Source organism: Syzygium oleosum, unplaced genomic scaffold (genome assembly GCF_021117445.2).
Source record: "Syzygium oleosum isolate NSW1041296 unplaced genomic scaffold, Sole_v2.1 Sole_v2.34, whole genome shotgun sequence".
In the NCBI taxonomy this organism is placed as follows: domain Eukaryota; kingdom Viridiplantae; phylum Streptophyta; class Magnoliopsida; order Myrtales; family Myrtaceae; genus Syzygium; species Syzygium oleosum.
In genome coordinates this window covers 1,122,603-1,147,132 of record NW_026607518.1, presented here as the reverse complement: position 1 = coordinate 1,147,132, position 24,530 = coordinate 1,122,603, and the positions used below count along the sequence as shown (strand labels likewise).

The window sequence follows — 24,530 nt, the reverse complement described above, 5'->3', positions numbered from 1 at the left end:
CTCTAGACACATGGATGTTGTGCTGTGAGTTTTTTTACTTCCATTTGAGTTTTTATTTATAAATACTTTGAGTTTAACATTTGAGTATGTGAGCGATTGTACATTTTGATTTTCTGATTATAGTGGATTATTTGCTGCAAGACTGTAGATGAACATATCGAAACTCGAATTGAACCATGTAAATCTTGAGTGTCCTTTTATCATTCCTGATTATTTGCATGATTATTTCTGATTATAGTTGTTTATTTAATTCTAAATTAGTCCTTCCGACCAATTGCTATCAGAAATTACTGACGTGACAATTCACAAATTGTCAACATCGGCATACCACGTAGAATGACTGTCTGACAATGGCTAGACGCCATGTCAGCAATTTTTAGCTACAATTGGCTAATAAGACTACATTGAAATATCGTGCAAATATTTAGGATTACAATTGAAAAGTTTAGGATTAAATTAACATCCGTAAAATAGGTTTATGACTATTTGGATAATTATCCCCGAATATTCTGGGTCTAATTTGTTCCAAGTATTTCTCAAAGTGTTTTATTAGGTAATTTACTCCACCAAGTGAAGATCACAAACTGCGAGTGCTCACTTTGAAATTTTCCTGGATTATACATGTGGAGAGCATGGAAACTTGAAGGGGGTGGAAGTGAGCAAAACATGGAGAAAGTGATCGGTGGTTAAAAACCAAGTGGTTACCAAAGCAAGTGCGTTCACGGAGTTTAGCACCAGTAACCTAGCACATCAAGCAAGATCACAAAAGAGAGCTCGAGACATCGAGCAAACACACCCGCGCGGATCACTACATTCACTGGAGTGGAATTCTATCTTTCATCTCGATGTACTTCAATTCCATATAATTCCAATTCCTATGCGTTTGCAAATCCTTGTGATTGGGTTCGCATAGATTTATCACTCCGTTCAAGTCTCATTTGCAAACTTTCTGTTCGAGAGATCGTCTTAAGTCCCTGGCTGTATTGATTTCATCCAAAGTAAAATAAGGTTTTAATTAAGGATATTGTTAGGTCTACTACAAAACGGTATAGAAAAATACTTACCGAATTGGTATATACGTCGACCATGATGTGTAATTTATCTTTTATACCGGCATTAGACCTGATAAAAATCCTTTACACTAATAACCATGCCTTTGACATGTTTTCATGGAATGGAAGAACTCTTGAGTGGTTTTTTCGACATTTGAGTGCACATTAATTTAAAGGTTAAGATGGTCTACGTGTTGGATGATATAGAACTTTTCTTACCTAACGTCTCTTCTTCCCTGTTTTCAATGTTGTGAATACTAAATATATTTAAAATAAAGATTAATATCACGAAAAACCCAAAGCTAATACATTTATGACAAATTTACCTCAAATTAATTTTTTGACTACCAAAATCCCCAAATTGGTACACTTGGGACAAACTTACTCTCCGTTAAATTGGATTAACACCACGAAAAATAAAAAAAATTAGTAAATATGTGACAAATAGAGGAGTAAAACCTTAAATTGATAAACCTATCAACGGCTACGTGTCATCCAACTTAGCAATTTGATGGTAAAATTTAACGGAAACTGATGGATGGTAAATTTGTCGTGGGTATACCAGTTTGGAGTTTTTGGTGGTTAAAAAATTAATTTAGAATAAATTTATCATAGATGTACCAGTTTGAAATTTTTCGTGATATTAACCCTTAAAATAAAGATTAGCTAATAAAAGAAAATATAGAGCAATGAAAGAAGTCTGCCTTTTTTGTTCTTTATGGCTTTTTTTTTATAAATTTTTCTCTCTCTCCGTTATATTTCTACGATTTACCGTAAGTCTCTTTGCATACCAGTGTCCTAATCGTGTTGTGTTATATTGATCACAAGCATCATCTTAGATGTTATGATGTTGCTACTAATGTTAAAGAGTATACAACCTGTAGTTTACACATGCTTGATATAATTTTCCATAAATTTAAACATCATTTATCCAGACCTTATTCTTGAATGGCTATGCCAAGTACAGAAAAATTGTCATGCAAATCTTCTCCAATGACAAATCCACAAAAATTATCACGCCACCTTTTTCACGCAATCCCAAAGTTCAGACTTTACAAATATAGTTATCTAGATACGGGTCCATCTCTGTATAGATCACAACAGTTGATCACACGAGGTCACATGAGCCACACATATGGCACCCACATGATCGACAGGCTGACATAACACATGATCCAGGGATCCTGGAGCATAATTGTACTTCTCCCGATTCTTACCAGCAAAAACTAAACAAACAGGGTAACATGGAAACAATCGAGAGCAAGGATAACTGAAAGTAAGCCAATCATCAAACCACGACGCTTGATTCAATCCATTCACCGAAGCGCGCTCATGTTTGTATGCAAAACTCTTGTTCAAATGTCTGAATCCACTTTTCTTTATCTTCACCTGGCCATAGTTTCGGGAGCAAAACCTAATCATAGGAGATCAACTAGTACCACAAGGAACGTGTAAACAAAACCAGCTAGCTACAGCACAAAACCGAAAGTCTCATCTCACATGTTACCATAAAATATAAATTTAAGACCAAGTTGTGACCCTAATCAACTCGTTTGCATTGGTTAATGATCATGAATATAATCTGAAATTGCTCATAAAAAAATATGCATTTAAGACCTGGAACGAAATCCAAGTGCTTCTACACTAGAGACACCATGAATAACCTTCATCACAAGAAAGAAAAATGTTAAGGTTATTGCTGCCAAGAAAAAGAACAGAAAGGCAGAGAGAGGCGGTGTTAGCGGAGCTGATAATCTCAGACACCATCTCATGTCCGAATATCACACAGCTTCTACATAGGAAGAGACCAGTGGGGCCAGGATTCGTGGGGGCAGAAACTAAAGGTCTTCGCACGATATTGTCCTAGATCATACTAGGCTCCGACTTTGCGACTTCAAGCAGATATAAACATCAACTTCAAGCTGGCCAAAGGAAAAAAGAAACTGTACTTTGAGTTCAAGCTGGCCAATTACAGAATAATGAACAAGGACAGAAGCTCGGCCCACTTCATTACCAACTTAAATTAACAATATTTACAGCCCTAGCCGTGACACGATGGTGACCGAAGAAAGAGGGAAATTACCAAAACACGGGGAGAGAGAATGTGACTTGAAGCTTCTAACAAAAGGTTCCACTAAGTTGTACCGAAGAGCATATGGACACTAAATTGCAACCCACCTCCACACAAGGGAAAATAAGAAAAACCATATCACTGACCGAGACAAAACAGTTAACCGAAAGAAACTACCATCTGGAAAGTACAACATTTTCGATTCTAGTTAGATTAGACCCCCTGGATGTTACCGTCCATGATGGCTCAACAGACCACCTTCTTCTACGACACGGAAGACAGTGACCTGTAACAGCACCTCTCTAGCCCTCATCAGCTCGAAAACACAAACATCGCCTTCCTCCAAATTGTTCTCCAAAGAAAAGTCATACCACCCCTGGCTTAGTTTGGCTCTACCACCTCTATAAAGGCATCGAACAGGCCACTGTTTGCCATCAGTACTCTGGAGCTTAATAAATCCCGAGACCCCATTGAGATGCTTTTCAGCAAAGCAGGATGGCAGATACTGCACAGGCGAAAGGAATCCTCATTAAGCAGCGCACAAAGAGATCAGAAATGCATTAAAAGATTTACAATTACCATGATACAACCGCGATATAGGTAGGATGGACGCAAGACTACTCTGCAGAAAGGATTAGGAGGCTCAAACATTTTAGCTGCATTAATGGCCTTTTCCCTCTCTTCAGCCGTTACAAGTCGCTTCCTCGTGGAAGCACTGGCATAAAACCGAAACCGCATTTCACCATCCTCTTCTTGTAGAGCAGATGGCATTGGCTCATCTAAAGGTAGAAGCTATGAATGAGAAAACCCTCTTTGCAATCAAAGGCCATTAGTAATTAAGAAACTTGAGTTCAGAGAGCTTACTAGGATCATTCTTCCGCTTTTTCTTAGAGCTTTTCTTGACTTTCCGCGTTGATTGATCTGTGCTCTGCACTTTCACTTCATCTTCAGTTTTGAACTTGATCCCACCAGCTTGAATGACAATATCTTCAATAGGCCGCATGCCTGCATGTGAGTTGACAGCACCTTTTTGCTGATGCACGGTCCCGTTGAACAAATTCTGCAAGTGCATTGGGTTATAACCCCTGCTTAAAGTCAGTTGATCCACAGTACTATTGGCAGCCTTCCTTTTCAAAGAATCACCAGAAGCGTAATATGTTGAGGAACTGGATATGTCGACAGCATCATCATCTTCCATATCTTTGAAAACATGGTACTGCCTGCTGTGATGAGGCATTTCGGAAGGAACGCGGCCATTGGAATGATAATTAATCTCAGATGTTGTTAAATTGTAAATAAACACTTGAAAGGTTGTGCCGCCCTCGTATCTGAAGACCAAAAAGTATCCAATACCAATGGAGTAGTGATCCACAAACTCTTGCCAACCTTCATGAAACCATAACTTGCTTTCACTTTTTCTGATTCCAACGTGCCAGACATGACCATCAGGAACGTTCAAAGTCGCAACAGAAGAAAGCTCATCTCTGAATTTCTTGACAAAATTTTCTGGGATTCTCTGCAGTCAAGCAATTTGCTTTCAGTTGATGTAAAGACAAAGCTCAAAATAACATGCCTTCTGGAAAGACAATACCACAGCATCACAATAGCCACATAAATTATACGAATCATTACAGAAAAAGAAATAAGAAGACAGTTTAGCCAGCAGCTTTTTGATTGCATCCTGACGAATTCTCAAATTACTTCTAATGAACTGTTTTTAAATAGTCCAATATAGCGCAATGAAGTTCAGAAAATTAGAACAGTGCAAAATGGCAGTGTGAATAGTTCATTCAACAAATACTGAAAGCGTGGATCAGTACAAGTTTGCCCCCAATTCAAGAGCTTACTCTCATGTCAAGATCAAGCCTTATTTAAGAGTCACACAATTGCACTTTGTCCGTCACATCATGATACCAACATTACAAATCTTATCCTCCTAACATCCTTTATCAATTATTAGAAAGTCACGTTGCCAAACCTTTACAAGAAATGACTAAGTTCCATGGACCTAACATAAGCATTATAACAAACTCACTGTGTGCATGGGCGAGCCCATGCGCATGTGTTTGCATGCATATCAAGCTAATGGGATTCGCCATCAAGAATACAAAGGCATCTATCTTGTTCAGGTGAAGCTACGAAGACACGCAGATACCAGTTTCCCACAGATTGCAACGCAAAAGAGTCAAGCAAATGCTGCATGGTGAATTAAAAGTTGAGCTTGAAGCCTTCCATGCAGCAGATACTTTTGCAACCGCTCATACAAAGCAATTTGTCCTCCTCACTCATAGTTTCGACTGAAACTTTGTACTTAAGGTGAAAAACAAAAAATTCACCTTCCTCCACTTCTTATGATTGCTTAGTAGCACAGAGGGAAGTCTTACTCTTTCTCACTTCATGAAACCCTTTTATCAAATCGGCCAAAATTTTCTCCTGACGACAAAACAAGCGGGTAACACATTAAGATATAACACAACTTCACCAATTTGTATTGTCTATGGGCCAGACGACCAGAAAATGCCTCCGGAAAATCAAGTTCTAATACCATTTGACCACCCTAAGTTGAGTATACCCGTTGCCTCCAAATAGCAGAGCAATCATCATAGACCTCAATCTCTTTTCTCTTTCACCAAGATTTCTGGCCAAAACTATTTTCTGGGTCTCAATTGTGACGGGCCACGAATCAAATCTAGGTCATCGCGGCTTCGAATTTACCAAAAATCACCACCCAACAACAAAAAAAAACACAAACCCAACGAAAAACACCACTTGAAAATGCAAGGCCAACAACAATCACAGACAGAACGCAATCGAATTGAGGAATCGCGCAAGGGAATCGTCGAAAGGAACACAACGAATCCTCACCAGCCTCTTGTCTTGGATTGTGGAGGAGAGCACCAGCTTGTAGAAATAAGGGCGTGGCATTTCTTGGGCTTCTCGAGGAGTCCCGCAGAAATTTCCGCAACCAAAGCCGATTCTGTGCTTGGCACCCCACAAGAACCGATTCCCACGAACACCCACCTCGTGTTTTTTTCTTTTCTTGGCTTCTTGCCTCTCTAGATCTACTCCCCTTTCACTGCTTTTTCCAGTCAATTAGTGTTGTTAGCGTGTTTTTACACTAAAGAAATGGCCAACTTGACCTAAATAAAAAAAAAACGCAGAAGAGAGAGACAGAGACAGAGACAGAGAGCTGAGTTGATGCTCCCGGATCGTTGAGTCAAATCCAGGTCGCTCCGCTCTCGTTGCTGTGTTAACTCGGGGGACAAGACCCCATTCGTGGTTTGCACGTGCGAGTGCGTTGGAGCACGAGGAGGAATCGAATGAGCGAGCTAAGGACAAGGTACAGCCGATGAGACACGGCGGTAATTACCGTGCAACCCGCCTAGCGCCGCTTGAATTACAAATCTACCAGCGTCTCAGTGGTCTCCTGATCATAGGTATGGATTATACTGTGAGCGAACCTCGGACCAGCTCGTGATCTCGTCTCGTGTGGAGGAGGATTGCGTTCTACTGGCATGCGAAGGAGACGCAGTTGCAAACTTGCCAACCTCGTGACTTGGAGCTCATTTGAAAAAAATTAACAAGGTTTAGTCCTGAAGTCCTCAAATACTAAAAACAAAACCTCTTGTTGAATTTTCAAAACTTCTATCGCTTCGTCCCCAAACGACCGCTTGCTGTTTAACCCTACAATGATCACCTAATGTCCCTAGACTTTTGTACAATTCATCTCTAAATTACACTTAAGCTTTTTTAGTTGGGTTAATACCATGAAAACCCTAAACTGGTATACTTGTAATAAATTTACCATGAATTAATTTTTTTATAACGAAAAACGTCAAATTGATACAACTGTGACAATTTCACCAATTATTAATTTCCTTTAAATTTTACTGTCAAATTTCTGAGTTGGATGACACATGGCAGTTGACGAGTGTACCAGTTTGGGATTTTACCCTTTATTTGTCATAGGTGTACCAATTTGTGATTTTTCGTGATATTAATCTAATATTTTTACGGAAGGTAAATTTGTCACAATTGTACCAGATTGGAGTTTTTGGTGATAAAAAAATCAGTTTTGAGTAAATTTATCACATATGTACCGGTTTGGGGATTTTCGTGATATTAACCCTTTTAAGTTTTGGTCCTTCCTTTAAAACAACCAACGGAAAGTGGTAACATGGTAGTTGCAACAGCCACGTGAGTCCTACGCGATAGCCGTGTAGCTCTTATGTGGCTATTACAAATTTTAATTTTAAAAGATATAATGTTGATGATTTAGGAAAACAAAAATTTGGAAAAAAAAAAAGAGAGAATCTTCAGCTTGATTTGCCTTGAAGAGGCGGCGGCAGTGGCGCCCGGCCAATGAGGATGGCAAGACCTTTACTGAGCTCAAGAGGATACGGCAACGGCGAGAGAGATACTTGAGGCAAGATGAGGATCAAGTCACCATGGGAGGTGCCACCGCCGCCGTTTATTGGTCGACAGCTCCTTTATTTGAAGAATTCTCTTGGCCAGTGAAGTTAAATGTTATTCATGTTTAACATTTAAGCCAAATAAGCTCTACTTGGTTGTCAAATATGAGTTGACGTGGCATTTAATGGCCGTGTCAGTATTTTCATTCAGGTTTTTGATGGGAGGACCACCGCAGTTATGTAAAAAATAAATAATTTAGGGATGACATTGAAAACAAAAAAAAAAATCTTGGAAGAGGACTGCACGCATGGGAAAAATTCAAAGATCTCCAATGGCTCTATCTATAAAAAAAAAAGTTACACATGTCCCTCTATTGAAAAAAGAAATATAGTGGAAGGCTATGAAGGAGAGTTATAAATAGTCAATTTATTACATGTGCAATTGTAATATGAAACGTCAATTAATACATATATATATATATATATCTTCATTAGTCTACAACATTGCTCTGTAAAATAAGGAAAAAGTCACAAAAACCCCAAAACTATGCCTCTTGTGATATATTTACCTTGAATCTTTTTATATGACACCAAAAATCTCAAACTATGCCACTTGTGATACATTTACCCTAAATTTTTCTTGTAATATAAAAAACTCAAAACTTGTACTTATGTAATACATTTATCCTCCGTCAATATTCCGTTAAATGATTTTTCATCCAAAACAATATCGTTTTTATTTCACTTAAGTCATGTAGGTGTCATCATGTCCACACTGTTTGCTTTCTAGCGTCCATGTAGAATGATTTTTAATGATTTTCATTGATAGAACTTTGACGGAGGATAAATCTATTACACAGGTACAAGTTTGAGATTTTTCATTGCATTTACCCTTTTATATAGTGAAATTATTTGGCACTTTCATGTGTTTGTATTTCTCATGGTCTTTATACACTAATTTCGCGTTTGGTTAGAAGAGATGAACATTATATGTATTTGGTTGGGAAAATTGGAATGCCCATGCCACCATCGGAGGAGCCGAAAAAGCATCTTATGCACCAGTTAAACAGTTTCTATGGTGAAACTAATTCATTATATTAACTCGGCATCGATAACTTTTAGGAAAATATTAAAAAAAGAACCTCACTTTTCACTCAAAGACCACTGAGATAAACTCTTATAGAAAATATTTAGTAATTGCAAAGCGCCAAGCCAACATTTTTTTTTGTCGATACTCAATAGGAAATTGACACATGTCAGATGAGTCGGAATTAAAAAAGTAAAAATATGATTTTTTTTTCTTCATCCCTAACTCACTTTCCTCTGCAGATCTGATTGTCGACCATGGACAACACCGCCTGCTCCTCCATCGAGCCACCGCCTACTCTTTCATCCAATCACCGTTTGCCCAGCCACTTGAGAATCCGGCGCGGTCGTCTCCACCGTGCAAGCCGTCACAATCTCCATCCTTGTGGCTTACCGCTGCGCGGTGTTTGCTGCGCCCAGCACCAATTTTTTCCCTCCACTTTTGTTGCCGCACCTCCCTTTGCCTTGGTACCCAGCACTCGAACTGGTGCCACATCGCCGGAGGGAACTCGAACGATCATGGAGTCTCTCTCCCAGGTGTCCTTTTCCATCGAGTTCCCTCTGGCGAGTTCCCTTCGGTGAAGCGTGGCTACGACAAATATGGAGCCATGGTCACGTCCAGATCTGGAACTGTGGAGCCATGGCCGCGACAGACCTTGGGGAATGACCGCCGAGTTAGATCTGGTGGTCATGGCCGAGATAGACCTTGAAGCCATGGCCGCGACAGAACTTGGAGAATGACCGTCGAGTCATATCTGGTGGCCATGGCCGAGGCCAGATTTGGATGAGTAACAGCGGAGCCGACTACAAGCAATGACGAAGAGGTAGCTTAGGCTGACTTGGAGCAATGACGGAGCCGATTGCAAGCTTCGCTGGAAATGGAGGAGATGTTGGCCAGATGGGGTGTTCCGCTGTGATGGAGGAGGAAGAAGAAAAGAAATATCTTGTTTTTTATTTTTTATTCCACCTCAACATAAACATGTTGACTAGGTATTAGGTATGAATAAAAAAACGTGCCGACTAGGTATTAGGTATGAATAAAAAAACGTGCGCTGCACCAGTGATTGATGTTGCGCTTTGCAACCAATGGATACTTTCTCACAAACATTACCCCTATGTTGAGAATACGAAATTAGCCCCATTGCAAATCCCCAAGCCCCCAACATACTCTAGGCTCCATTTCCCCCAAACCCTATCTCCGCTTCGCCACACACCACCGTTGCCCGCTTGGCTCTTCCCTCCTCCTGTGTTCATAGTCTATGCCTTGTCTCTCTCTCGCCATGGACAAAATTGATCCGAGTCACTTTGATCGTCAGCACTTTAGCTTAGACCATCAAACTAGATTCGCCATTCCCTTGAGCCACCTAGACAATACCATCAACTTGACCGTGGAGGATGGCTTAATTTGCTTTGAAATTGGAATCTTACATACCTGTGCAACATCATCACTAGAGGTCGAGGCCTTTTCGCCTATCGGTCTCAATTTTGCTATCCATTTGCACCGTAAACACCACCAGCTTTAGCGCCTTAGGCTTTGATCCCATCATGAAATAGCACAGTCATGAAGACATGAGTTTTGAATGCCCTCAATTAGGGGTGAGTGGTTTCGGGTTCCTCATAGGTTCCGCTTGAAATCTACTCGTCAAAACAGATTCTTCATTTTTTGGAATTTGAAACTTACCATGCATACCTAGGAACCTAGAACCTATTCTGTTGTAGGTTCCATGGTTTACTCAGGTTCCACCGATATTCCTAATTGAACGATTGCAGTGAATCATCACATCTAATGATTATCATTTGATGTTACAATCCACTGAACACAACTTATATTTAGACACAAGAAAATAATAAAATATTAACAAAGTGAAAGTCTCAATCATTGATATTATCGGAAATGGAAGCTCAGACTAGTGATTTCATATTATACGCTCAACATCGAATGCCATGTAATATAGCAGGATTGCGCGAAGATATAGAATAAGACAAACACAGACTTGTTCCAAGTCTCAGGTTCCAGATTCTAGGTTTTAGATTTCAAAACCTGGAACTTGAAACCTACCTATCGGAATCGACTCCTCAATTTTTGGAACTTGGAACCTAGCTTGGAACCATGTTCACTCCTACCCTCAACCATTTAGGTGAAGTCATCACTGTGCAAAAGATTCTGACATTGAACCAGTTCATGGAGGAAAATTGGTATCGGCCCCATTGATTTTCCTTTGGAAGGTAGAGTTTGCAATAATGGAGCTATTTATTTCTTGACGCTTGACTTGATGAGCAACAAAATAATGTGGTGCTCGATCTTGGGACCAAGAAGTTAAGGAATGGTGCCTTGAATTAGCGGCATAAACAACTTTATTATTTTTCTCTAAAATAGTCCTATAAATATTGTTTTTCTAGGATAGTATTGCAGTGCAGCCTTCATTGTTGCAATAATCTTCCAATCATAGCCTTTATTGCTAGATTTGTTATTGTACTTAACAATCTAATCGCAACCGTCATTGTTGGTGTTCCCTTTAGCTATATTTTTCCCACTTTGCCTCTAATCTTCCTTTCCGAGTACTTTCCTTATGCTTTGAAATATCCATGTCTGAGACAAAAATTCAAAACTCAAATACTTTAGGTCAAACTGAGGAGGCCAACACCAACCATATGACTGGAGATCTACAAAATGTGAGGGTAACTTATAGGCTAAATGAAAAGAATTATCTCTAATGGTCACAATTCGTCAAGACCTACCTGAAGAGTAAAGGAAGACTCAATCACCTTCTCGGAACAGGTCCAAAACCAGGAGATCCCACGTTCAACACTTGGGATGAAGCAGATTCAATGATCATGTCATGGCTATGGGATTCAATGGATCCGGTCATAAGTGATAAATGTATATTTCTCAAGACTGCAAAGGAGATTTGGGATTCTATTCGGAAGACTTATTCAAAGGCTTGAGATGCAGCACAAGTGTATGAAATCAAGGTAAAGATAAGTGCAACAAGGGAGCAAAACCGTGACGGAATATGCCAATTCTCTTCAAAATCTATGGCAAGAACTCCATCATTATTGAGTGTTCGAGATGAAGTGCGTGGATGATGCTGCAACTCTAAAGACCTTCATTGAAAAGGATCGAGTATATGATTTCCTGGCAGGTGTTAATTCTGAGTTTGATCGAGTCAAAATTCAAATACTTGGAAAGGAAGAACTCCCTTCTTTGGAAGAGACAATCTCTCTAATCCGGACAGAAGAAAGTCGAAGGGGAATAATGCTAGAGCCTCAAGCTATGGAAGGCTCAGTATTAATAACTCACAATGTATCAACACAAGAAGAGGAAGGATGGATGCTTCAAAGCCTACATAGAGGGATAATCGAGACAGTATATGGTGTACCTACTGTAAGAAGCCAAGGCATACAAAGGAGTGTTGTTAGAAGGTGAATGGCAAACCAACGACCCCAAGCCGAGAGTGGGGAAATAGAGGAGGACAGGCAAGGTCTCAGGCTCATCTAATTGAACAGACCAGCCAGCAAATCAGTCATGGTGAAGGATAGGAGAAAGAATTCTTCAACAGTGAGGAAATATAAAGAATTAGAGGCCTTTTAAGGTCTCTTGAAAAATCCTCTGGTGCATGTTCCTTATCACTCTCGGTAAGCCTTCGTTCTCTTTTGGTCTAAATGCCTCAGAAATACTTTCGAGTGAAGATTGGATAATAGACTTAGGTGCTACTGATCACATGACTCACACTTCCAACCCTTTGGTCTAAATGCAATCTTCACTGGAATGGGTGTGAAGATTGGATAATAGACTCAGGTGCTACTAATATAACACCAAAAGTAGATTGGATAATAGACTCAGATTGGATAAGTCCAATCTTCACTGGAATGGGTGTGAAGATTGGATAATAGACTCAGGTGCTACTGATAAGATGATTGGACTTGCTAAGAAAAGGAATGGGTTGTACTATCTTGAGACGTTGAGGATTTCGAAGAAAGTCATAAATAATTCGTCCTTATCATTTCTTAGTACTTCAAAGAAGGATGCCATTTGGCTTTATCATTTTCGTTTTGGTCATCCATCTTTTCGTGTCTTAAATATCACATTTCCTTCTTTATTTAAAGGATTAAATATGAGTGAATTTCAATATGATACTTGTGAATTCGCTAAGCACACCCGTGTATCTTTTGATATTAATGACAAAAGAAGTTCTCATCCTTTTGATTTGATTCATAGCAACATTTGGGGACCTTCCACAATTCCAAATATCTCGAGGGCTCGATGGTTTGTTTCTCTAATCGATGATTGCGCTAGGATCACTATTCTTACTCAAACACAAATCTAATGTAAGTAGTATTGTTTCTAATTTCCATTGCATGGTTCAAAATCAATTTGGAGATAAAAGTAACAGCTTTAGGTCAGATAATGCCAGAGACTACTTTAATCAGATCCTGTCAACCTATTTCCAAAAAGAAGGAATCATTCATGAGTCATCTTGTGTAAACACACTACAACAAAATGGGGTTGCTAAAAGAAAAATGGTCATTTGCTTAACACTACTCGAGCCTTTTTGTTTCATGGAAATGGTCCTAAGTCATATTGGGAGGAAGTTGTTCTTACATCTACATACATGATTAATAGACTGCCATCAAGAGTATTAGATTTCAAAACTCCTATGGCAGTTCTTTCAAGCCTTTATCCTCATTTCAGGACAACAAATAATCTCACATCTAGAGTCTTTGGTTGCACCTCATTTATACATGTTCATAATCAACAAAGGGGAAAACTAGATCCTAGAGCAATCAAATGTGTTTTTCTTGGTTATTCCTCTACACAAAAGGGATATAAATGTTATCATCGTCCTTATAAAAGTACCTACATATCAGCTAATGTTACCTTTATAGAAAATAAACCTTACTTTCCACAGTCTTATCTTCGGGGGGAGAAATCATTAGTGAAAGATAAAGACTTCAACAACCTTAATCTCGACTTACCTCCTGATAATCTTCCAATCTAAACTCCTACCTCTGATCAACTAGTCCCCGATCAACCAATAAGTTTCTGATCAAACAACTCTTGACCAATCAATTTTCGATGAATTAGTTCATGCTACTTCAATCTTGGACTTACTCCCTACATTTGAGTCTATTCCGAAACAAGTGTTCACTCCTATATTTACCTGTATTTATGACTCTATGAGATTTTCTCAGGCGTACTAAAAAAAGGCAGCTATTTCAGACCAAACACAGGCTCAAGATTCCTATCCGAGTTCTGCAAATGAATTTCTAGTAAGTTCCAACTCTCCTTTGCATAAACAGTCGATTGATATGCCAGAAAATGATTCACACCTTCCATTGTTGTTAGAAAAGGTACTAGAAAGTGCACAAAGCGATCCTTGTATCCACTATCTCATTATGTGTCACTTAAACGCCTATCACCACCTCCTAGAAATTTCATTGTGAGTTTGAACACTATTGCTATTCCAAATAATTTATCCGAGGTATTGTCTAAAAAAAAATGAAGGAATGCAATGAGAGAAGAAATGGATGCACTAGAAAAAACCAGACTTGAGATATTGTCGAAAAACCAAAGGAAAAGAATCTTATGGGCTACAAATTTTTTTCCTTGAAATACAAAGTTGATGGTTCTTTTGAGAGATATAAAGCAAGATTGGTGGCATAGGATTATACTCGTACCTATGGCATAGATTATCCTGAGACATTTGTTATGGTTGCAAAATGAATACTGTGAGAATTTTACTTTCTCTGGCGGCTCACTTTAATTGGCAACTTCAACAGTATGATGTGAATAATACATTCTTACATGGAGACCTAGAGGAAGAGATCTACATGAGTATTCCACCGGGCCTTGAAAGAGAAAGGACTACAAACAAAGCATGTAGGTTATGGAAAGCACTATATGGGCTTAAGCAATCGCCTGGAGCCAGGTTTAGGAGATTTTCCAGAGTTATGAAAGCTTCGGGCTACAAACAAAGCCAAGGCGATCATACCCTCTTCATTAAGCATTCAACAACAGTGAGAGTGATGGCACTTCTAGTGTACGTTGATAATATTATGGTCACAGGTGACGATGATAAGGAGAAATAGGAGCTAAAATGGAGTTTGAAATAAAGGAGCTGGGAAGACTCAAATACTTCCTTGGCATTGAAGTTTCTTACTCTAGACAAGGAATTTTTGCCTCACAATAGAAGTATGTGACCGATCTCTTGAAGGAAACCGGAAAACTCGGTTGTAAATTAATAGCTACACCTATTGAGCCTAATAAAAAACTTGGGGAGGCAAAGGAAGAACCTGCTGTAGATTGAGAAATGTATCAAAAATTGGTTGGGAAACTCATCTATTTGGCTCATATTAGGCCCGATATTACCTGTTCGGTAAATGTGATTAGTTAGTTTATGCATGACCCAAGAGAATTACACTTACAAGCCGTCAATCGAGTGCTACATTACTTAAAAGGAAGTCCTGGAAAAGGAGTCCCATTCAGAAGAAATCAAAACTGGTGCTACAAGCTTTTATCGATGCTGACAATGCAGGATCCACGGTGGATAGAAGGTCAACATCTAGTTATTGCACATTTTTTTGGTGGAAATTTAGTGACTTAGAGGAGTAAAAAACAGGATGTAGTTGCAAGATCAAGTGCGGAATTAGAATTTCGAGCAATGGCCCAAGGAATATGTGAGCTATTATGGCTCAAAATCATCCTAAACGATTTGAAAATCGAGTGGAAGGGCCCTATGAAGTTGTATTGTGATAATAAATCAGCAATTAACATTGCTTATAACCCCGTACAACATGATAGGACAAAACATATTGAAATTGGTAGACATTTCATCAAAGAAAAACTACAAGATGGGTTGATCTGCATGTCTTACATACCTTCTGGAAATCAATTGGCAAATGTGCTAACCTAAGGACTTAATGTTGGGATCTTTCACGAAATAATTTCTAAGCTAGGAATGGAAGACATCGATTCCTTAGCGTGAGGGGGAGTGTTGAATTATCCTAACTTCTAAGACCTGATTATTAGAAATATTCGATCCTGATTTTTAGGTCCTGATTATTAGGAAATAACTGTAAATATTTAGTTAGGAAATGATTTATTAGTATCCCTTAATTTGTGGGATTATAGCTGTATTTTTCATATCTATTTTTTCCAGTTTGTACTTAAAATAGTCTTATATATAGCTTTATAATTGTCGTACAAAGTGGAATGAGAATTATCAAAATTCTTTTCTCTAAATTTTTCAAATTGTAATATTATGATCAGAGGGGTTTACGTTAAGTATGTGTGTGTTTATCTATATATATTGTAATTCCTTCATTAAACATAACAAGACAATTATCATCCTCTCAAACATGATATCAAAGCAGCTTGAAATATGTCAATTTTTCGAGGTCGCTGCCGCCGTTGGCGTAACCCTAGCCATCGCCGAACACCCATCACCGAGCTGCCTCACCACCCAACTCTAGTTCTGTCAGCCTCATCAAATTCTTCCAGATATTGTTACCAAAGCCATTGCCGGGCACCCAGACCGGCGACTCGCTAGAGCCAACTCCACATTGGCCCCTCTCGTGGCGAGCTTTGTCGGCCTTCCTCATTGTCTTACTCCAGTTGATAAGTTGGATTCTCATGTCGAGAAATGTGTCTTTGTAGGGTACTCTCGAACTCAAAAAAGCTATAAATGTTATAGTCCCACTCGTTGTCATCTTTTTGTGTTAGCGGATGTGACTTTCTTTGAAGATCAGACTTATTATAATACTCAGACGGTACCTATGGTGGCTACTAAGGGTGGCGGGTGTGTCCTACCAGCACTTCCACCACTCTTAGTACCTCCAGCACCATCGATCAGATTTTAGTTTGCTAAGCGCACCTATCATTGGTGTATTACAGCTCCTACCACAGTAATACAAGTCCTACCGACTCCTGATTCATCTGTCCCCTCCCCATTTATTGCACCATCCTCTGATCCTAATCTGCCCATTGCTCTTCGGAAAGGTACATGCTCTTGTGTTGGTCTTCACGTGAATCGCTATGCTCATTTTTCTGATCGTTCTCCTCATCTTCGTACTCATCATCCCATATCCAATTTCTTATCATATGATCATCTGTGCCTTGTCTTTTCTACCTTTATCTTGTTCTTGTCCTCTATTTCTATGCCTTACATTGTTGCTGAAGCTCTTACTCATCCTGGATGGCGGCACGCCATGGAAGATGAAATGGAGGCACTTATTAAGAATCGTACTTGGCAACTCAAATCTTTACCTAAAGGGAAACAACCTATTGGTTGTCGTTGGGTCTTCACTGTTAAGGTTCATCGTGATGGTACTCTTGATCGACTGAAAGTTCGGTTGGTTGCCAAAGGAACGTATGGTATTGATTATGATGACACTTTCTCACCTGTAGCCAAAATCTTATCTGTTCGTGCTTTTATTTCCCTGGCAGCACGCTTTGACTAGCTCATCATCAACTTGATGTAAAAAATGCCATCTTACATGGTGATTTAGCTAAGGAAGTGTACATGGAGCAATCACCTAGGCTTGTTGCTCTGGGAGAGAATTTGGTAAGTTGTATACATAAGGCCTTGTATGGACTCAACTAGTCTCCTCGTGCTTGGTTTGGTAAGTTCACTTATGCAGTTACCAAGTTTAGGTTAAATCGAGGAGTCCTATAGAAATTTCCGGGCAAAAGGATACTACAAGTGCCATAAATTGTGTACAGATGTCACTTTGGTGCCATAACTTCTTTTCGGATCACTTTGGTGCCAAGTCGGAGGAAAAGAGATCATTTAAGTACCAACTCCGGTAAGTTTGGCCGGAAATCTGACGTGGCATTTTTTATTAATTTATGACGCCGACGTGGCTTGCCGGAGGATGAGTCAGCGTGTAAAGTCAGCATTTTTTTATTTTAAATAATTTTTTTTCCTTTTTTTCTTTTTTTTTCCTCTTCTTTCCTTTTTCCTTTCTTTTCTTTTCTTTCTTTTCTCCCCTCGCCGGCCGGTTGCCGATGGTCGACCCGGCCACCGGCGAAGCCCGGGAAGGACTGGGCGAGGGCGGCCTTGCCTATGGCCGGTGAGGGGCGGCCTCGCCAGATCTGGGCGAGGCGACCCTTGTCGGCGACAGGCAAGGTCGCCCCTCGCCGGCCATGGGCGAGGCCGTCTTCACCGTGCAAGCCGTCACGATCTCCATCCTTGAGGCTTACTGCTACGCTGTGTTTGTTGTGCTCGACACCAATTTTCTCCCTCCACTTTGTTGTCGCACCTCCCTTTGCCTTCGTACCTAGCACTCGAACTGGTGCCACATCGTCGGAGGGAACTTGAATGATCTTGGAGTCTATCTCTCAGGTGTCTGTTGACACCTATAATTAACTAGGTTGTTGACAATTGAAATAAATAAAAGAATAAAAGACGTCAAAAGATGGCGTAGCCCATATGAGACGGCTCACGTAAGCAAAATAGCTGGCAAGCACTAGGAGATATCGGCGGGAATTTGAAATTGAAAGGGCTTGAAAGCGAGCGCTAAAGCTGTTGATAAAGGATTGTCATCGAGGACGTCGACAAGTAAAAGGGCAAATGTCAAGCTAGGAAGAGCTCGACGATAGTTCCTGCCTAAGAAAGATAGGTGTCACGCCAGGAAGAGCTTGACGACAGTTCCTGCTTAGAAATGATAGGTGTTAGAATGAGAAGAGTTCGATGATGGTTATCGTCTTGGGAAGGACAAGTGTCAGAACGAGAAGAGCTCGATGACGGTTATTGTCCTGGGAAGGACATGTGTCAGAATGAGAAGAACTCGATGACGGTTATCACCCGGAAAGGACAGGTGTCAGGATGAGAGGAACTCGATGACAGTTATTGCCTCGAGAAGAATATGTGCCAAGACGACATGAGCTCAATGACAGTTACTGCCTCGAGAAGGACAGGTGTCAAGACAATATGAACTCGACAATGATTACCACCTCAGATAAAAGATAAGATCGATAGCAGTTGACGGACATATGTCATTAGATGAACGGTGAATATGAGATCAACGGTGGTTATCGAACACAATGTCAAAACGGTTACCAAGTTCACATTATAAATAGCACTCGACTGCCAGAAGAAAGCCCCCTGCGAACACAAACCAAAATGCTGTCTTTTTATCTTTACTTTCCAGTATCGCACCTTTAGTTTCGGTAGCTGTAGCTGTTTTATCTTCCAAGTCAATAACTTTGTAATATCGTATCGATCAACTTCGGACGCTGCCAGTAACTGGACGGATTCGTCTGAGTCCTCTATAAATCTAAGTCAAACTTCGTCATTGTACGAGATTTGTGTTATCAATTAAGACAATCAAACTCTTTGCTCACGCCTGGATCACTCTTGTCCGGAATTAGACTCAGAACCCGGTCTCCTCTAATTAAAAATCGAAGAATGACTTTTGATGAATTATATTTCGTCGCGGGAACCATTTCCGGCGAAACATAATTTTGGCACGCTCGGTGGGTCAATTGGAGGAGTAATGATGGCATGAACGAGGAGTCAGAGCCAATTGGATCAGAATAACAATGTTGCAGGGAGCAGTGCACCCCGAATCCTGCTGTGGAGATGATGACGCATGCTGAGTCATCAAATGGATGAACAGTGGCAGAATAAGGACAAGCAGGAGAGATGGATATTCCCAGGCACCTTACTAAATAATAGAGAAGCCAATTGGAACTAAACCCGGTTACACTTGCTACTATGAGAAGAATCATGGAAGAACAGCACAACGATCTAGCCAATATAGTCACTAGATATGTGGCTGTTATTATTAGGCCATCGATTATCAATACAATCTAGGAGATTACTGGAAGGCAGAGCTCATCGACGAATTCTACCCAGCTACAAACTGTCCCTGTTATTCCTCCCGGCGTAGTTGGAAGTCTTGGACAACCCGCTGCTACGCTCTCTGGGGTTGGAACCGCAGGACAGTTTATACCTTTTGCACTAGTAAGGATTCTTCTAAGAGGAGAGAACGCATTGGTAGGTCAAGCGTACGGCCAAGTGGCGACAAGTGAAGGTAATGTGGTTAATTTATCACAGAGGAATGAGAATACCAACACTGGTCAGCTAATAGCCAACGGTGTTAATTTGTCTGGCCAGTTCAAACAAATGTAGCTAATGTAAATTTGGTTCCTCAGCGTACTGCTCTGTTCCAACCGCATGACAATATGCTATCAGGTGATTTTGCTGCTCAACCTAATCTCCCTCAGACTTTGTTTAGGCCAAATGCTACTGCAGAGGTTCAGAGGAGGATTTTAACACCACCGCAGCCAGTACAACAGTACTGAGTTCTATAACTGCCACAACCATTGCCATAAAATCCAGTTCCGCAATATCCACAGCCAACACCACAGTATCCGTTGTCTCAGCTAATACCACAAGTGCCAGTACCTCAATACCAAATGCATCAACCTTTGCAATAGAACGTACCTCAAATGATGCCTTAGGTTGCGCAGGCGGCTCAAACAGTCACACCACCAGTCGTGATCCTACTAGGACAAAATCAATATGCGATCGATCTAGTATTACGGCAATATGGTGGTGAAGCAGGAAGTTTTAGGCAGGTATACAAAAAATCATACCCAGAATGGATGGATGCAGTTCCATACCCAAGGGGGTTTAATATGCTAGAATTTAGCCTGTTTACTTGTGAGGATAATCAGTCGACATAGGAACACATCAATCGATTCACTGCTTTGTGTGGAGATGCTACATATGGAGATCATTGGAAGCTGCGGCTATTTTCATTATCATTGTCCAAGACTGCTTTGACCTGGTACACATCTCTACCACCTCATTCTGTATTTTCCCGATATCAAATGGAAACGATGTTTCATAGTCAATTTCAAAGAGCTGTGCCGAAAATGTCTGTGGTGGATTTGTTGGCAATGAAACAATATAACAATGATTCAGTCGATCAGTTCATGTTTTGATTTAGAAAGGCAAGGAATAGGTGTCTCGTACCATTACCTGAGAAGACGTTCGCTGAGTTTGCGTTTAATGGTTTAAAGTTTGTTATCAGGGAAAGAATGGTAGGACAAGTTTATTATGATCTGTTTTCATTGACCTTCATTGCTGTGAAACATGAAAACTTTTTGAAAGAGAAGGATCGAAAGCATGTTAAACATGAAGTGAACTTTGTCGATGAAACACTAGTCGACAAAAATGAATCAAAATATGCTGAGGTGGCAGTGGCAAAGATGATAATAGGAAAGCTATATACGTGCTCTGCACTAAAATCGGCTAAGGCGAAAAAGAAGGGAAGTGTTATGGTCAAATCGAAAGATGTGCAATATTATTTCTTCGACATAAATAAGGTCGATGAGATATTTGATTTGCTTTTGGCTAATGGGCAAATCAAACTTACTGAGGGCTAAGTAATACCGAGTAAAGAAAAGTTGACAGGGAAGAAATAATGTAAATGGCATCACTCATGGAGTCATAACACAGTCGATTGCATTGTGTTAAGAAAGAACATTCAGGAAGTAATTCGACAAGAGAAAATCAGATTTGTGGATGACAAAGAAAAGGCTCTCATGGAGGTAGATGTCGACCCATTCCCTATGATGACTGGAATTGTGTCTTTAAAGTCTAAAGGTAAAATGATACAACCACATTTATGTGCTCGGTGTAAAGAGATCAATTATGACCCAAAAGGAAGGCATTCCTTGACACGGGTTTTTTCACAAGAAAAACCTTTTTGGGATCGATTCAGACACCAGAATTATAATAGGATGGCTGGATACTAGAATCGACCCCGAACTGCTCAAAACATTGATAAATGTTGGAATCAAAATCGAAATACCCAGGTTATCGATAACTCGAGACAATGCCCAACGAAGTGAAAGTCTTTCAAGCAGCGGTATGAAGAGGGTGATCCAAGAATTGGAACATTAGGGGAATCTAGAGGTAAATTCGATTACTGTGTTGACTATGGTTCACCTCCCAGATATTCGGAAAAAGTGATTGCAACTGGATGGGGTGAAGAGTTCAATGATCCACATGAAAGGGAAGCCAAAGTATTGGTGACGCCTCATCGTACGAGGACTTTGAAAATACCAATCGATCCACCAGAGGATGAATGGCTTGAATCCGGAGAAATTCAAGGTCCAGGGGGTAATGTAACAAGAACTCATATAAGGAGGCTACAAAGGAAAAAGAAAATGCACGAGTTACAAAGACAGGTTAATCAGATCCGTATTACTCAGGTTTCACCAAACCCTTATAAACCTAAAAAATTTCGAGTTAAGAATTTGGTGTGGAGAAGGAATCCTGGGAACTCTAGTCAGGATTAACAGAACGACAATCAGAAAAATGCTGAGACCAATGAGAAAACAGAATTTAGACCAGCTGTGTTGTCAAGATCTATTTCTCCCCTAAGTTCATGCATGATACAAGCTAGGCTCCCATTACAATATAGAGTGACGTATGTAGACTTGGCAACCAATGAAGATTCAGTCGTTGATGAAGAAGACAAAGCAGAATTTCAATTTGATGATGAAGAGGAACTAATGGAGTTTGAAAAACCGTCTTATGCAGGGTCCAAACACCTTAGGGCACTTAATATAAATGCAAAGATAGATGGACGTCCGGTTTCTAAGGTTCTTGTCGATGGAGGATCTACTCTTAATTTGGTTTCGTATAAATTCTTTAAAGAGATGGGAAAAATGGATGAATAAATTATCCCATCGAATATGCAGTTGTTAGATTTTACAAGAGAGGTAACAGAAGTTAAGGGAATATTTGTAGCTGGTCTGACCGTGGGATCGAAAACCTCTAGGAATGCTTTATGTGTTGTCGAGGAAGATGGATCATATAATTTATTGTTGGAGAGAGATTGGATTCATGGAAATCAGTGTGTGCCCTCGACACTCCATCAGATGTTAGCTTTTTTGAATGGAAGCAAAGTTAAGTATGTTAAAGCTAATAGTAAGGCTCATGTATCTTGGGCACACACCTTAAAGACTAACCGAGAATTAATAAAAATGCATGATGAAAATTCATGTGTTATTGAGCCACCTAGAATTAACTCAAGGAATGTAGCGTTCTACCAGTTTGACAAGGGAAATGTCCAATGGATTCCCAAAAGTGACTTGGCGGGACGTTTAGATAAGGTTATCAAAGGAGAACCTTACATTATTAGACGACCTCAATAAGAGCTATATGGCCTATGTTGCCGAATTAGGTAAGTAAGATATGGAAGCCAGTGATTGTGTTATGGAATTTGAAGAATCACCCCTTAAAGAAGATGATAAACTAACTGAGGCTCAGGACCCATTAATAAAAGTTGATATTGGGAATCCTCAAAACCGTCGATCAATTTTCATCAATGCATTATTGGACGAGGTTACAAAGTCCCAATTAATTGAGTTGTTAAGTAAATATAGGGACTGCTTTGCATGGGATTATCATGAAATTCCAGGATTAGGCCGAGATATGGTCTAGCATAGATTGCCAATCAAGAAAGGGTTTTGGCCACATAAGCAACCACCACGAAAATTTGCACCGAAAATAGTGCATAAAGTCAAAGAAGAAATCGAACACTTATTGGCAGCAGGTTTTATTAGAATTGCAAGATATGTTGAGTGCTTATCTAATGTGGTACCGGTTAAAAAGAAGAACGGGAAATTAAGGGTGTGCATAGATTTTCGTGACTTAAATGCGGCAACCCCGAAAGATGAGTATCAAATGCCAATGGCAAACATGTTAATCGACTCGGCATCTGGCAATGAGATTATGTCATTAATGGATGGTCATTTAGGTTATAATCAGATATTCATATCAGAAGAAGATGTTCATAAAACAACATTTCAATGCCCGGGAGCTATTAGGACGTTTGAATGGTTGGTGATGCCATTCGGATTGAAAAATGTCGGGGCAACGTATCATAGGGCCATGAACTTTATCTTCTACGATATGATCAGAGATTTCATGGAAATATACATCGACGACATCATCATCAAATCGGACCAGGTAAGTCATCCAACTTATCTCGAATGAGCTTTCATAAATGCAGAAGTTTAAATTGAAAATAAATCATCTTAAATGTGCTTTCTGGATAAGGGCTGGTAACTTTCTAGGGTTCTTAGTAAATCAAAGGGGGATAGAAGTAGATAAGAACAAAACAAAAGCCATCCTAGAGTTGCCACCGCCTTTAAATAAGAAACGGGTACAAATGATTATAGGTAAAGTAAATTTTCTGCGTCGATTTATTGTTAATTTGTCAAGTAAGATAGAGGTATTTTCTCCATTACTTAAGTTAAAAAACCAAGATCAATTTGTTTGAGAGGAAAAACATCAGCATGCTTTAGAACAGATCAAAAAGTATCTGACCAATCCACCAGTTTTGATGCCGCCTAAGCCAGGTAGGCCGTTGAAACTTTATTTGTCAACAATTGATAACACTATTGGAAGTATGTTGGTGCAGGAAAATGACAATGGAAAAAAAAAGGCAATATATTATCTCAACCGGATGTTGAATGGTACAGAAAAAAGATATACTCCGGTGGAGAAATTATGTCTATCATTGTATTTTACTTGTACAAAATTATGCCATTACATGTTACTGACTATAGTTCAGGTAATTTGTAAAATAGATATTATTAAATATATATTGACTCGTCCGATTATCAGAGGAAGAATTGCAAAATGGGCTTTTGCTTTGTTCGAAATACATTTGATGTATATACCACTTAAAGCAATTAAGGGACAGGCGGTTGCCGACTTTATCACGGAATATCCATGTGTACATTTGGAAGAGGAGAACATTAAGGGCTCGATACAGGTGGTACCGTGGACATTGTATTTCGATGGATCAAGTACGGCGACAACGTTTGGTATTGGTTTCTTGATTGTATCCCCTCAGGGACATCGAACTAAACTTATGTGC

General features: G+C 39.8%; 1 protein-coding gene across 1 annotated transcript; it reads right to left on the bottom strand.

Moving 5' to 3' along the window:
• Positions 1-3,029: 3,029 nt before the first annotated feature.
• Positions 3,030-6,294, bottom strand: LOC115685711 (B3 domain-containing transcription factor VRN1-like). The gene is made up of 4 exons (XM_030610804.2): positions 5,989-6,294; positions 3,988-4,639; positions 3,703-3,902; positions 3,030-3,628 (listed from the first exon to the last, which is right to left on the bottom strand). The coding sequence occupies exons 1-4, from the start codon at positions 6,046-6,048 to the stop codon at positions 3,353-3,355; spliced, it is 1,188 nt and encodes a 395-aa protein (XP_030466664.1). The 5' UTR covers positions 6,049-6,294; the 3' UTR covers positions 3,030-3,352.
• Between the last annotated feature and the right edge of the window lie 18,236 nt (positions 6,295-24,530).

What these genes read in the sequence shown, in the direction of transcription:
- LOC115685711 (XM_030610804.2), bottom strand. Translation starts at nt 6,048, where the DNA reads ATGCCACGCCCTTATTTCTACAAGCTGGTGCTCTCCTCCACAATCCAA. An exon ending in CAATCCAAGACAAGAGGCTG is followed by an intron (nt 4,640 to 5,988) that starts GTGAGGATTCGT and finishes GCTTGACTGCAG; the next exon opens with AGAATCCCAGAAAATTTTGT. An exon ending in AAAGCGGAAGAATGATCCTA is followed by an intron (nt 3,903 to 3,987) that starts GTAAGCTCTCTG and finishes TTCTACCTTTAG; the next exon opens with ATGAGCCAATGCCATCTGCT.